At 43.8% G+C, this 14,569-nt stretch overlaps 1 protein-coding gene across 1 annotated transcript; it reads right to left on the bottom strand.

Moving 5' to 3' along the window:
- Positions 1–13,322: 13,322 nt before the first annotated feature.
- LOC132819540 (superoxide dismutase [Cu-Zn]-like) lies at positions 13,323–14,195 on the bottom strand. Its single transcript, XM_060831099.1, has one exon. The coding sequence runs from the start codon at positions 14,178–14,180 to the stop codon at positions 13,704–13,706; it is 477 nt and encodes a 158-aa protein (XP_060687082.1). The 5' UTR covers positions 14,181–14,195; the 3' UTR covers positions 13,323–13,703.
- Positions 14,196–14,569: the final 374 nt, after the last annotated feature.

Here is a 14,569-nt window from a genome sequence, read left to right as displayed (position 1 = left end):
GCAGAGAGATCTCAGTGTCCTTGTACACAGATCCTTAAAGGTTACCACCCAGGTTGACAGGGTTGTTAAGAAGGCATACAGTGTTTTAGCTTTTATTAATAGAGGGATCGAGTTCTGGAACCATGAGATTATGCTGCAGCTGTACAAAACTCTGGTGCGGCCGCACTTGGAGTTTTGTGTACAGTTGTGGTCACCGCATTATAAGAAGGATGTGGAAGCTTTGGAAAGGGTTCAGAGGAGATTTACTCAGATATTGCATGGTATGGAGGGATGGTCTTACAAGGAAAGGCTAGGGACTGGAGGCTGTTTTCATTAGAGAGAAGAAGGTTGAGAGGTGACTTAATAGAGACACATAAGATAATCAGAGGGTTAGATAGGGTGGACAGGGAGACCCTTTTTCCAAGTATGGTGACGGCGAGCACAAGGGGGCATAGCTTTAAATTGAGGGGTGATAGATATAGGACAGATGTCAGAGGTAGTTTCTTTACTCAGAGAGTAGTAAGGGCATGGAATGCTTTGTCTGCAATGGTAGTAGATTCACCAACTTTAAGTACATTTAAGTCATCATTGGACAAGTACATGGAATAGTGTAAGTGAGATGGGCTTCAGATTGGTATGACTGGTCGGCGCAACATCGAGGGCCAAAGGGCCTGTACTGCACTGTAATGTTCTATGTTCTATGTTCTAACACTTCCATTCCCCATTAATGTAATTAACACGGGGGGTTAACACTGCCATTCCCCACTAATGTAATTAACATTGGGAGCTAACATTGCCATTCCCCATGAATGTCATTAATACGGAGAGTTAACACTGAATTAGAATCTGAATTAGAGTTTTACCTGCACATCCACTAATATCATTTATTGTATCCGTTGCTCCTGATGTGGTCTCCTCTACATTGGGGAGACTGGACGCCTCCTAGCAGAGCGCTTTAGGGAACATCTCTGGGACACCCGCACCAATCAACCACACTGCCCTGTGGCCCAACATTTCAACTCCCCCTCCCACTCTGCCGAGGACATGGAGGTCCTGAGCCTCCTCCACTGCCGCTCCCTCACCACCCGACGCCTGGAGGAAGAACGCCTCACCTTCCACCTCGGAACACTTCAACCCCAGGGCATCAATGTGGACTTCACCAGTTTCCTCATTTCCCCTCCCCCCCACCTCACCCCAGTTCCAACCTTCCAGCTCAGCACTGCCCTCATGACCTGTCCTACCGGCCTATCTCCCTTTCCATCTATCCACTCCACCCTCCCCTCCGACCTATCACCTTCATCCCCACCCCCATTCACCCATTTTACTCTTTGCTACCTTCCCCCACCCTCCTCCCTGACCTATCACTTCCACCCCCACCCCCACCCCCACTCACCTATTGTACTCTATGCTACTTTCTCCCCACCCCCACCCCCCTCTCTTTTATCTCTCCACCCTGCAGGCACTCTGCCTCTATTTCTGATGAAGGGCTTTTGCCCGAAATATCAATTTTCCTGCTCCTCGGACGCTGCCTGACCTGCTGTGCTTTTCCAGCACCACTCTAATTCAGACTCGGGTTTCCAGCATCTGCAGTCCTTGTTTTTGCCTTGGAGAGCTAACACTACTATTCCTCATTAATGTAATTAACACGGGAGTTAACACTGCCATTTCCCATTAGTGTGATTCACAGGGAGTGTTAACACTGCTATTCCGCATTCATGTAATTAACACTGGAGTTAACACTGCCATTTCCCATGAATATAATTAACATGGGGATTTAGTACTGCTATGTTGACCATCCCTAACCAGTCCTTGCCTCTCCAAATAGATGATGAATGTCTGATCCCTAAGGATCTGGGAGAAATGTTTATTGCTCTTAAAAAGGAATACACTCCAAATTTATAAAGTAATATAATCGGAGGGAAATGGATCTAGGTAGATGACTCTTCAGAGGGTCGGTGTGGACTTGTTGGGTCGAAGGGCCTGTTTCCACACTGTAGGGAATCTAATTTATTACTTTTGATAAGCTCTATAACTTTCTTTTCATCAAATGGCATTTTTGCTTTCCTCACTTGTCTGTTGTCAGCTCCAACAACACTCATGAAGTTCAACACTATCCAGGACAATGCAACCCACTAGTGTGGCACTACATCCACCACCTTTAGTATTCACTTCCTCCACCGGTCACAATGGTGTGTACATCTTCAAGATGTACTGCAGCAAGTCTCCCAGATTCCTCCAACTGTACCTTGCAAATTCTGTCATCTCAATCAACAGGGCAGAAGATAGATGGGAACACCACTCCCTGCCAGTCTCCGCCATCTTGACTTGGAAGTCTATCACCATACCTTCACTGTCACTAGGTCAAAATCCAGGAACTCTCACCCGAAGGGCATTGTCTGGCAGGCAAGCACATTGACTGCAGTGGTTCAAGAAGGCAACTCACCACCACACTCTCAAGGGGCAACTAGGGACAAGGAAATAAATGCTGGTCAGGCCAATGATGCTGATCCCATGAATGTGTCATCAAAAACAGCACTTTCTTTCGAACAGTTATTCCTCACCTTTCTATAACTCATCCCTTCATGCAGGACGTGTGCGTGGATCACTGCAATCGCTTCTCTATGTACATTTCCAGCGTTCTTGCTGTGGATCTCACTTCAAATTAATTGTGGTGGTTTTGTTTCTCAATCGTTCTGGATTTAGGATGAATGTGCTTCTGGCAATCCTCCTTGTCATCAGTTCCCCACATTTCTTCAAACAAGATTCGGAAATACTTATCCCTCCTTTTCATACTTAATAAACCACGGGTTTGATGATTCGATTGTGCAGCAGATATGAATCAGATGTGGAAGAACTTTGCTGAGGTTCTGCAACGGTGTTTACTGCAAAAACAGCTGCTCCAGCAGCCGAATTATCAGAGTTATCAAGGTCAACAAAATGCTTTGAATGTTTTGGAATTACATTTGCCTATCTAAACCTGTCTGTGTTTCATAATTCTTCATGTAGGTTGTGGTTCTTTATGTATTTGTGAAAATCCCTAACTTGACCCAACCAGAGAAGTAAGAATGCAGCAATTTTCTTGTCTCCTCTATTTGTACATGCAAGTTCAGATTTCTCATCAAACTGCATACGGTGTTCCGTGGAATTGAAGCACAGATCAACCATTAAACAAAAACAAAGATGCTGGAAATCAAACAGAAACTGCTCGAGAAAATCAGCAGGTCTGGCGGCATCTGTGGAGAGAGAATGCAGAGTGAATGTTTCAGGTCCAGTGACCTTCTTCAGATCAGCCATGATTTAATTGAATGGTGGAACAGATTTGAGGCACTGAAAGTGCTCTGTTGTAATAGGTTGACATGCACCTTTAAGGGGCATGTCTTAAATCAATGTCAGTCCTTTCCTTTACCAAGATATGGTGCATTAGTCCCATGACTTGTTACTCAGTCTGAAGCTTCAGTCACCCAGGTCAGGCATGTGTCTTACAGGCTCCCAGTGAACACTGGCTGGGCCCAGTCTTCAAATTAAGAACCTGTATCATTATTGCACCAATCCTTGTGTGTGTGAGCGGTCTGAGAGAAATGCAGTCACCCCCTTGTCCTGCTAGGTCAGTAACAGGATCCAGACCCTCCTGAATCAAACACTGTAGTGAGGAGGGAACTATGATACCGGATCATATTCAAAGGCCAATTTGGAACTGAGATCATGATGCAGACAAACATCATTGACACCCTGGGATCCCAGCAATGGCTAAATGGGATTCACAATAATAATGGTCTACTTTGACTTGCATTTTTTACTTTATAAAAACCTTTAATTTCTGACTGATACCTTACTACCTTCTTGTCTGCACAGCCCTGCAGCAGCATGAACTGTCACTCTGTTGGTAACACATTCCTTTCTGCGCCAATACGATCGAGTCTCATTCCAAATTCTGAGCATGGGAGTCAGGCCTGACACTCCCATTACACGACTGAAGGAGAGCTGCATTGTTGGAGTTGCTGGTTCAATTTCACATGAGCTTTTACAGAAACTGCTCTACCAGCTCCCTCAGAGATACGAACACTCACCACTCAAAAGCCGAGCATGTTTTTTTCCCCAGCTTTCTGATTTGCATTAGCAGCCAGGAGCTGGTTAGTTTAGTTTGCTGGCTGGCTGGTTTCCAACGCAGATGACACCAACAGTGAAGGTTCAATATCTGCACCAGCTAATGTTACATTTCCTGATTCTCAACCTTTGCCTGAGGCATTGTGCCCCCAAGGTTTCTTTGCTCCTTAGTCATTTATAGGATGAGGGTGTTATTGGCTAGGCTAGCATTTATTGCCCCATCACTAATTGCCCAGAGGGCAGTTCAGAGTCAACCCCATTGCTGTGGGTCTGGAGTCACATGTAGGCCAGACCAGGTAAGGATGGCAGTTTCCTACCCTGAAGAGCATTAGTGAATCGGCTGGGTTTTTCTGACAATGAATTCATGGTCGTCACCAGATTCTTAATTCCAGATAATTATTGAATTCAAATTCCACCATCAAATATGCAGGATTCAAATCCAGGTACCCAGAAGGCCACCTGAGTCTCGGGATTAACAGTCCAGTAATAATACCACCAGGCAACTGCCTCCCCATAAATCACAACTGTCTGTCTCTCCTGAATGAAGAAGTGGCACTATGGTGACTTTATATCGACCAGCATTGCAAACCACACTTACCCAGTCACTATCATGTTGCAGCTTGTTGGGATTTCTGAATTTCCGATGTTCCAAAAGTGATGACACTTCAACATTCCTCAGGCCCTGTAAACAGCTCGGAAATGCCCAGTGGCCAGGTAAGGTGTTTTAAACATGCCATCCTCACTATGCTCAAAGTTTGCATTTGTATAGTGCCTCTCATGGCCAGAGAACATCCCAAAAGTTTATTTGCAGGCAATCTGTACTTTTGCAACTGCGTATTTCCATCACAGGTATGCAACCGGGAACTGAAACATAAAGCTAGGAGCAGGCCATTCAGCCCTTCAAGCCTGATCATGGCTGATCCTGTAATTCAATGCCACATTCCTGCTTTATCTGCATACCCCTTGATGGCTTTAAAATTAAATAATGCATCCATCTCATTTTTGAATATTTTGAAGGCATCTGTAGCCTTCTCTGGTCGAGAATTCCACAGCTTTACTCCTTTAAGCTTTAAGTGGAAAAACCTTTCCTTGCTTCAGTTCCAACTACCCTTAGACTGTGCCCTTAGTTCTATATTAACCAACCAGTGAAATCAGCCTCCCACTTTTAATCTTAATGCTAAAACTAAACCATTAAAAATTAGTGGGATAATGACAATGTGAGAATAAGGTACATTCTAAACACCAGATAGATGTGTACTTAACTTTTATTCCCTAATAACATTTCTGCTTCATCCTGCTCTCTAATGTGTGTAAACTCTCCCTTAGAACCATTGTGGCCTCTTCAGATAGCTGATTGTGAGGCAAATATTTCTGCTATTGACAGTAGACTGACTAACCCACAGGTCACTCTAGCAGTCAAGAATTCCCATTCCCCTATGCATATTTCAGTCTTATCTTCACCAGAAATATCCTGGCAATGCGCCACCAAAACATTCTTATGATTGGCTTGTAAGTGCCAACTGTGGTTCGCTCTTACAGGACTGGGAGTCAATGGTTGTTGGGAGAGTCAATGGCAATGTGGAGTTTAGGTCATAGTCATTTCAGCCATTACCTTACTGAGTAACAGAGCAAGTTACTGCGGGTTGAATGGCCTCGCCCTGTTCCTAACTCAGACATTCAAGGTGGTTGTGAGTTCAATCCCACTTCACCTCTCCCCCTCCCCTCCGCGGTTGATGCTCCCAGAAAGGTACTGAGGGAGTGTTGCATTCTGGGAGGCGTTACTTCAGGGTGAGATGTTAAACTGACGTTCATCTTCTCTCTCACACGGATGTAAAGGAACTCCAGCTTTCCTCCTGTGAAGGGTCTGACAGCTATCCTGACCAATGTTTTCAGCACATACACAATGGTCAAGTGGTTTTGTATTCTGTCCATTTTCAAACCTTGTAAGCTGCAAATTAGAGTCAATTTCTGCCTGAAATTGTGTGTGTTTGTGTGTGAAATTTTGACTATGTGTGTCAGTCTATGTGATTCTATGTATGTGTGAATGTGAGTGTGTTTGTGTGTCTATGTGTAATTCTATTTATGTCTCTGTGAGCCTGTGGGTGTGCATGCCTATGTGTGTCTCTGTGTGCCTGTGTTTGTTTGTGTATGTGTGCTTGCGTGTGTGAGTATGCCTGTGTGTATGTATGTATGTGTGTGTGTCTATGTGTCTCCATGTGCCTGTGTGTGTGTGTATGTGTGTGTGAGAGAGAGAGCATGTGTGTGTGTGCGCCTGTGTGTGTATGTGTCTATGTGTATGCCTGTATGCATGTGTGCCCGTGCGTCTTTATGTGCCTGTGTGTGTGTGTGTGTTTGTGTGTGTGCGTGCTTGTATGTGTCTCTCTCTATGTGCTTGGTGAGTGTGTGTGTGCGTCACAGCCAGATTTTCGAACCCACTGATGCTCATTCTAATTAAGTGGACAATCCATTATTTGGAAGGTTTTAAAATATTTTTATAGCAGGTATTTTTCTTAATCCATGACAAAACCAAAGTCTCAGAACAGCTTTATTTTATTAATTCCAACTAAATAGGCATTTTGTCATTTTTGGAATGTCAAGGATTTCTCCAACACAGTCAGCTAACAAATATTAATTCCCCTTATTACCGCATTGTTCTTCAGCAATTACAGGCAAGAAGACCATCAATAATGTTTAAATAATTTGATTCAACAGCTGATGTCACTACTGAGGTGCCATCAGTTTAATTGAATGGTTCCATTATTGTATCTGGCTGCTCGCTTCTGTCAGGCTGGAAATGGTTTACAGTTGATTTTTATCTTTCCCTGTCCAATGATATCCTCCTGCCTTTGGTGTCAAATAACACGGGAAAACTTTGTGGGCTGAACAGCGAATACAGTTTGACTTCATTGTACCTCCCTCACAGTCTCCCATTCCCACGACAGACATTTTCCACTGGATGTACCTGGCACTTTATTAGGACTCAATCTTCTGCTGGTTTTAATGGAATTGCTGCTACTTTGGCCTCACAATTTGTAATGAGGTTGCAATGTCATTGTGTTCATACCAGATCAAGTGGGCTAGTGGAAAGTGTCCATAAATCTATAAACTTCTAACAGGATTAGACAGCAGGAAGGATGCTCCTGATGACTGCGGAGTCCAGAACCACGGGTCATGGTCTAAAGATACAGGGTAGGTCATTTTGGACTGAGATGAAGTGAAACGTCCCCAGAGAGTGGGGAGCCTGTGGAATTCTCTGCCACAGAAAGGAATTGAGACCAAACACTGGATGGTTCAAGAAGGAGTTAGATACAGTTCTAAGGGCTAATGGGATCAAGAGGAAGTGAGGGAAATGTGGGAGGAGGGGATGATTGGATGATCAGCTGTGATTATACTGAATGGTGGAGGAGGCTGGAAGGCCCTACTCCTGCTTCTATTTCCTGTTATTTTTTTCATTCAGGTCATCATCCAGAGACCCAGTTAATCATCAGCATATTAGATCAAATCCCGCCACAGGATTATAGCTCAGGGGTCACGAGGTTTGTAATTCAGGAGGTTGGGCTCTATTCTGCACATTAGAGAGACAGCTATCCCTGTCTCTGCTGGAGACTTGTAGCTTGGAATAGTTTCCTGCTTACCTCCAACCTACTGGTGTCTGACTCTGAGAGCTTCGGGAGTAAGTGAGGGCTGCAGCTGCTGCAGAGTCAGAGTTGAGAGTGTGGTGCTGGAAAAGCACAGCAGGTCAGGCAGCATCCGAGGAGCAGAAGAGTCGACGTGTCGGGCATAAGCCCTTCATCAGGAATGTGGGGTTGGGTAAGGAGGCTGAGAGATAAATAGAGTAGTGGGGGTGAGGCTTGGGGGAAAGTAGGTGAGGAGCCGATAGGTGAATGCAGATGGGGGCTGATGGTGATAGGTTGGTGGGGACGGTGGAGCAGATAGGTGTGAAGGAAGATGGGCAGGTGGGACAGGTCTAGAGGGCAGTGCTGAGTTGGAGGGTTGGATCTGGGAATGAGGTGGCAGGGAGGGGAGATAAGGAAACTAGTGAAGTCAATGTTCTTTGATTTACACTAATGTGGGTAATACTGTTCTTACTAAGTACATCTCTCACTGGGACAGACTTCTCTCTCTTTTCAACACAGTCTCTCCCACGTGATGACAGATGTCATGGCTACATCATTCTGTGCATCTCTGTCTCCTTTCCGCAGAGTTGTTATGGCCTAGAAAGAGGCAATTCAGCCCATCGTGTCTGCACCAGCTCTCCAAATGAGCAGCAAAACTCAGTGGCCTTTCTCCTCCCCCCATGCACATTGTTGTTACTTACACAACCATCCAGCATCCCCTCGGCAGCTTCAATGAACCAGCCTCCACCACACTTGCAGGCCATGCAATCCTCACCATGTGAAAAGGTTCATTTTCAGCTCACAAATCTTTAGTAAATCATTTAAATTTATGCCCTGCATTCCTATCCCACTGATTAGCAATATTTCAGCATTTCAAGTCCAGTATGACACTTCTTCGAAACTGGTTTAGGACTCGAAATGTTGTCTGTGTTTTCTCTCCAATGGCACTGCTGGGATTCTCCAGCACTTCCTGTTTTGATTTCAGATTTCAAGTTTCTGCAGTTTTTTAAAATCCTTCTATTCCTTCCACCAATGTGCATGTAACTACTTAGTCCTTGAATGCATCATGACTATTGTCCACAACTAGTTTTTACCTAGTTTATAACCTATTGTCCACAATTAGTCCAAGATCCCACATTCTCACACTCTCTGAGTAAAGATGTTTCTCATTAGTTACTTTGTGATTTGATTTGAGATTGTTTTATATTCAAGGTCAACTGGAATCATCTTCTGCACTTCTACTCTATTGAATCTTTTATAACTCTAAAGTCCCTCTTGGGTGTTGGGTCTCTAGGCAGTACGTCTGGCACAACTGAGTGACCCAGCCCAACCTTTTTGATAAAGCCCACTTCCCTTCTCCTTAAAGAATCAAAAAGTAAATGACAAGCTTACCAAGAGTGAGAGAGCTCTGTTACGGACCAGATCATATCCCTTCAAAATACTTTACAAAGGTAGCCTAGACCCTAACGCTTCTTCATTTTCAAAGTCACACATAAAGAGTCTGTTCCCAATGCAAAGTGATTGGTCAAACCACTTGACATTAAGCAAAACACAATTTCTTTAAACACTGTAGTTAAAATACAGCCAAAGGAAGAGGAATTTAGAATTACTTAACTCTATTGGGAACTTATCAGAATAATAGATACGGTAACTATTAACTAATTAACTGTCCCAATATAATAACATCCCATAAACACACCCTTTGGCAAAAAGGAAAATTCAGACACAGACTCTCACATGTAGTTCTCCAATCCAGGAGGAAAAAAGAATCAAGAGACAATTCAGAGAGAGGAGCAGCCTGGAGATATTCACTGAAGCTTCCAGCTCTGTTGAGACCCCAATGGCTTCGGACGCTACTCAGAAATCCTGATCTGTGAGAGCCAGCCATACCCATTCAGGCTGCATTAAACAAAATCAAGGCCCCCAAGCTGTTTACACAAGTGATCTTCAATAGGCAGCTCTCACCTCGATGTTACAACATCTCTTCAAAAAGAAAACAGGACAAAATAACCTTTTAAAGTTACAGCATTGTCACAACACTTAGCTGAGAAGGGACTGCAGCTATTACTGCCAACATCTGTCCCTGATATTTCACAACTGCTTTATTTCAGCCCTGAGAAACGGGAGTGGTTCTTACCAAAGTGCGAATGTGGCTCATGCTTTTTTCTCTATTAGCTCATTTACAAAATAATCCACACATCCAGGACTAGATTAAAAGTGGTGTAGGGCTTTTGTCCAAAACATCGATTTTCCTGCTCCTCGGATGCTGCCTGACCTGCTGTGCTTTTCCAGCACCACTCTAATCTAGACTCTGGTCTCCAGCATCTGCAGTCCTCACTTTTGCCCATATGAAGGTGCCCTGCTGAGGCTGAGAAATTGTCATGTGGACGAGACTTAAGGGGATCATGCAGCCGACGATTCCTGGGTATGAATTGTCAGTAAAAAGGACATTCAAAAGGATCATTGGACCCGATACGTTAACTCTGCTTTCTCCCCACAGATGCTGCAAGACCTGCTGAGCTTACCCAATGATTTGTACTTTGGTCTTTGCTTTTCCCTGGGACTGATGTCAGGGAGCTCCTGGTTGTCCTCCAAGGAGGTGATGTGGCTTATTTCTTTCCCCTCCTTCCACATCCTGTCCCTGTTAATATTCCTTATGGGGATGAGCCATCAATCACCCCTCTTGACTAACGCTAACGGGACAGCTATGATGGTGTCGGATGTTCATTGTCCCCTTGCCCACCAATAGCTGAGTGTTAGTTTACTGTTTTTTCTAAGGACAAAACCTTCTTATTTTTGAAAGCAATATGCTGACAATCTGGTGCGTTTGGAGCCAGATGATAAATAGTTGGCGCATCATGACATCTGTGTTGCTTGTAATTCTTTCCTTTTGTTTTCCCTGCTAGAATTTTGCAAAGTTAATTACTGTCTTGAGTAGCTATTAAATGAAATCTCATGCTGCACAGTAAATATTAGGGAAATTGATTTGTGAGGGCCCCCAATACCAAGCATTTATGCGCCACTCTTGTGTAATGAGCTTGTTTGAGAGGGAGGTGGGGGAGTTTCTAACCCTTTGATGTCTGGGGTCCGTATCTTGTTCAGCATCTGAGGACACTCACTACAAAGGGGGTGGGGAAGTGGTGAACTAGCTGCCTGCCTGAACAAGGTCCCACGTTGTCAAATGGAAATTATCATCCCCTTACAATTCGAAAGTCATGGTTGGATAGCTTCATGTGCAACCCTCTGGCTAAAGGTAGCCTTTCGGAGGTTATGATGTCTCAACATGGAATTCAATAAAGACACTCCTTGAGAATTGCAGTGTTGGAATGCTGCCAGGCACGTTACAATGCAATCAGTCCAGAAGAAAATTGGACTTATCCTGTTGCTTACAACCTTCTTCCAATGTAACATATTTTTCTACTTTGCAGACTTCGGAGCTCAGACCTTTTTTCTCCCCCCCAAAGCGCTGGCAAATAGAGTGAACAGTCTAAGCAATAAGACAAGAGGTTCCCAGCCATTGACCTCTTTCTGAGTGGAGAGGCAGCAGCGTTTAATGGCAATATTGCAGAGTTCTGTGAAATGGTTACAGAAACTGATCTTAATGATTTATGGCAACTGAGTTTCCATCACCTCCTGGCAAAGGTCCCTTCAATGCAAAGTCGGATTTGGAGACAGTGGGGGAGAAAAGGTGCCTTTGAAAGAAAGAGGACTTAAGCAGTAAAATGTACATTCTGAAATCATCCAGCCCAGTGTTAACTGTGTCGCTCCCTTTGTCTGTGGTAAGGACTAAGCACATTCTGAGATTTGTGTTCTCATTAACTCTTTGCTGGTGGAGCTCCAGAGTAACTTAAAAAGAAATGGTTTAGACCTTCCTCGCAGCACAATAGCTCACCTTTTCAAAAGAACTGGTTTCCCTAATTTCTGCTCAGATTTGTTAGCATGAGCGTCATAGAAGTATAGAACATGGAAACAGACCCTTCGGTTCAACTTGTGCATGCCAACCAGATATCCTAAATTAATCTAGTCCCACCTGCCAGCACCCGACCCATATCCCTCCAAACCCTTCCTATTCTTATACCCAGCCAAATGCCTTTTAAATGTTGCAATTGTACCAGCCTCCACCACATCCTCTGGCAGCTCATTCCAGACACGTACCACCCTCTGTGTGAAAAAGTTGCCCCTTCGATCCTTTTTATATCTTTCCCCTCTCACCTTTAACCTGTGTCCTGTAGTTTTGGATTCCTCCACCTCTTCATGATTTTATAAGCCTCAGCCGCCAATGTTCCAGGAAAAATAGCTCCAGCCTATTCAGCTTCTGCCTATAGCTCAAACCCTCCAATAGTAATTTCTTTACTAAACACAGAGGTTTGATGAAACAAGGCAAGCAAATTGAGTGAAGATGCAGATTATCTGTGATCTAGTTGATTATCTGTGATCTAGTTGATTATCTGTGATCTAGTTTAATGGCAAAAGGATCCCAAGAGGATGAAGGACTCCAGGTGCATGATTGGTGCAAAAATGCCAAAGCTTTACTTTCCTCCTGATGTGGAGATGCCGGTGTTGGACTGGGGTGGACAAACTTAAGAGTCACACAACACCAGGTTATAGTCTAACAGGTTTAATTGGAAGCACTAGCTTTTGGAGGGCACTCCTTCATCAGGTGGTAGTGCCTTAACTACATTTGAACATTGTGTTGGAAGCTTTAGCTCCTTTCCAGGTTTTTAATATCACTCATCGGGAGCCAGAATCAATCTTAAAATCAGAGAGTCATACATCACAGAAACAGACCCTTCGGTCCAACCAGCTCCAAATCCCAAACTAAACTAGTCCCACCTGCCTGCTCCTTGCCCATATCCCTCCAAATCTTTCCTATTCACGCCCTTATCCAAATGTCTTTTAAATGTTGTAATCGTACCCACATCCACCACTTCCTCGGGCAGTTTCATTTCCCAAGCAAACAAACTTCTATGTAAAAAGTTTGCTTTCATGTCTTTTTTAAGTCTCTCTCCTCTCACCTTAATTATATGCCCCTTAGTCTTGAAATCCCCCATCCTAGGGAAAAGACAACTACCATTTTAAAATTTAGAAAATAAAGGAACAAGGCCATTTTCCCCAGGGCAGGATTGACTGGTACCAGAAGTCATAGTTTGAAGATATTAGGGGGAAGGTATAAAGGAGACGTCAGAGTTAGGTTCTTTATGCAGAGAGTTGTAAATGCATGGAATGCGTTGCCAGCTGTGGTGGTGGAAGCAGAGTCATTGGGGACATTTAAGTGACTGCTGGACATGCACATGGATAGCAATGAGTTGAGGGGTGCGTAGGTTAAGTTACTATATTTTACATTAGGATTAAACCTCGGAACAACATTGTGGGCCAAAGGGCCTGTTCTCTGCTATACTTTTCTATGTTCTATGTTCTATTTCACGCCTCAATCCTAGCCCACCTTTCAATAAGATTGTGGTTGATTCTGAATTTCACCTCCAATTTTCCAGCGAATCTCCAGTTCCCTCGATTCCATTAGAGTTTGTGAATCTATTGATCTGGATATTGAGTATGTGAAGTGAGCATCCACAACCTTGCATCTTTCGTCTTAAGAATTTTGATGGATCAATACACTTTTTTTTTTGAAAAGAATGTTGCCTTTATTATATTTGTTTGACATTACATTATTCAGTACTTTCAACTATTCAGTTAGCTCATGTTCTTCTAGATAAACAAATTCCAATGGTTGGAAGTATACAGGGCCAACAAACCAAGAATCAACTAGACATCTGTATTTAGGATTAAACAAGTCTCAAGGAAATTAAAGCACAACTCTGCAGGCCAAATGGTCAGCTGGATCAAAGTTGCCAGTTTCTTTTCTGTAGATATCAAGTACACTGAACAAAGTTGTTGTACATTAGACTATTTTGGACCAATAGTCATCAACAGCTAGGTATGCTGACCTGCAGAGAAAAAAAAAATCACTTTCAATTCTTGCCCCCCCGCCACCACCTCCGTAGACTAGTTTGTTTCAATCTTAGCAATTCCAATCACACCACAGGCTAAACGACTTCCGGCATTTCCTGTTCGGGTACTCTCCTCATCGCCACCTTTTCCCAAATCATCTTCCTTCTCATGAACCACAAGTGTACGCCCAATAATGGACTTCTCCCCTAAGAGAGAGAGTTGACCATCCTTCATTTCAAATACTGCCACACCATTCCCACTTGCCTCCACATTGCCTAGATCACCAACATGTCTTTCTTGGTCATCAGGTCCACCATGAACTTTTCCAAAAGGATTGTAGTGAGGTCCTGCACTAATACAGCCATTTGTATTATCTCCATAAGCATGAACATGGAACCCATGCTTCCCAGGAGTCAATCCAGTGATGCTTCCTTTCACAGTCACAGGTCCATCTCCATTTTGCTCGAAGCAGACGGTGCCTGTCACGTCGCCGGTGCCCTTCAACACGCAAATCGCTTTCATAACGGACATGATGGACTTTCACCGGAGAGCGGATCAATACACTTAGAGGGCAACTTTGGTTCTCCACAAAGTGCCAAAACCACTCATCTCTACTTCCAGTTCTCCAATATATGTCCTAATGGCCTTGGTTAAATCTGCAAGCTCATCAAATGATCACTCATAACTTTAAATGGGCTGACCATCTATATTATTAGTGCTGATCATGAATGTCTTTCTTCACATTTCCCCTCATATTGATAGGTCTGTTTGTCCTGACTAATTTTTCTGGATCCTAACCCAGATTACAATCTTATCTTCTTAACTGTTGACCAGGAGCTGGGTTTCATTGAGATTGTAAACAGATCCACAATGGCTCAGTGGTTAGCACTGCTGCCTCACAACGCCAGGGTCCCGGGTTT

This window comes from Hemiscyllium ocellatum, chromosome 10 (assembly GCF_020745735.1).
Source record: "Hemiscyllium ocellatum isolate sHemOce1 chromosome 10, sHemOce1.pat.X.cur, whole genome shotgun sequence".
NCBI classification, from domain to species: Eukaryota; Metazoa; Chordata; class Chondrichthyes; order Orectolobiformes; family Hemiscylliidae; genus Hemiscyllium; species Hemiscyllium ocellatum.
The sequence above is the reverse complement of the archived record's forward strand: the minus strand, read 5'-3'. Positions and strand labels throughout refer to the sequence as shown.

Excerpts from the sequence above, each read along its gene's own strand:
- LOC132819540 (XM_060831099.1), bottom strand. The coding sequence starts at position 14,180 with ATGTCCGTTATGAAAGCGATTTGCGTGTTGAAGGGCACCGGCGACGTG.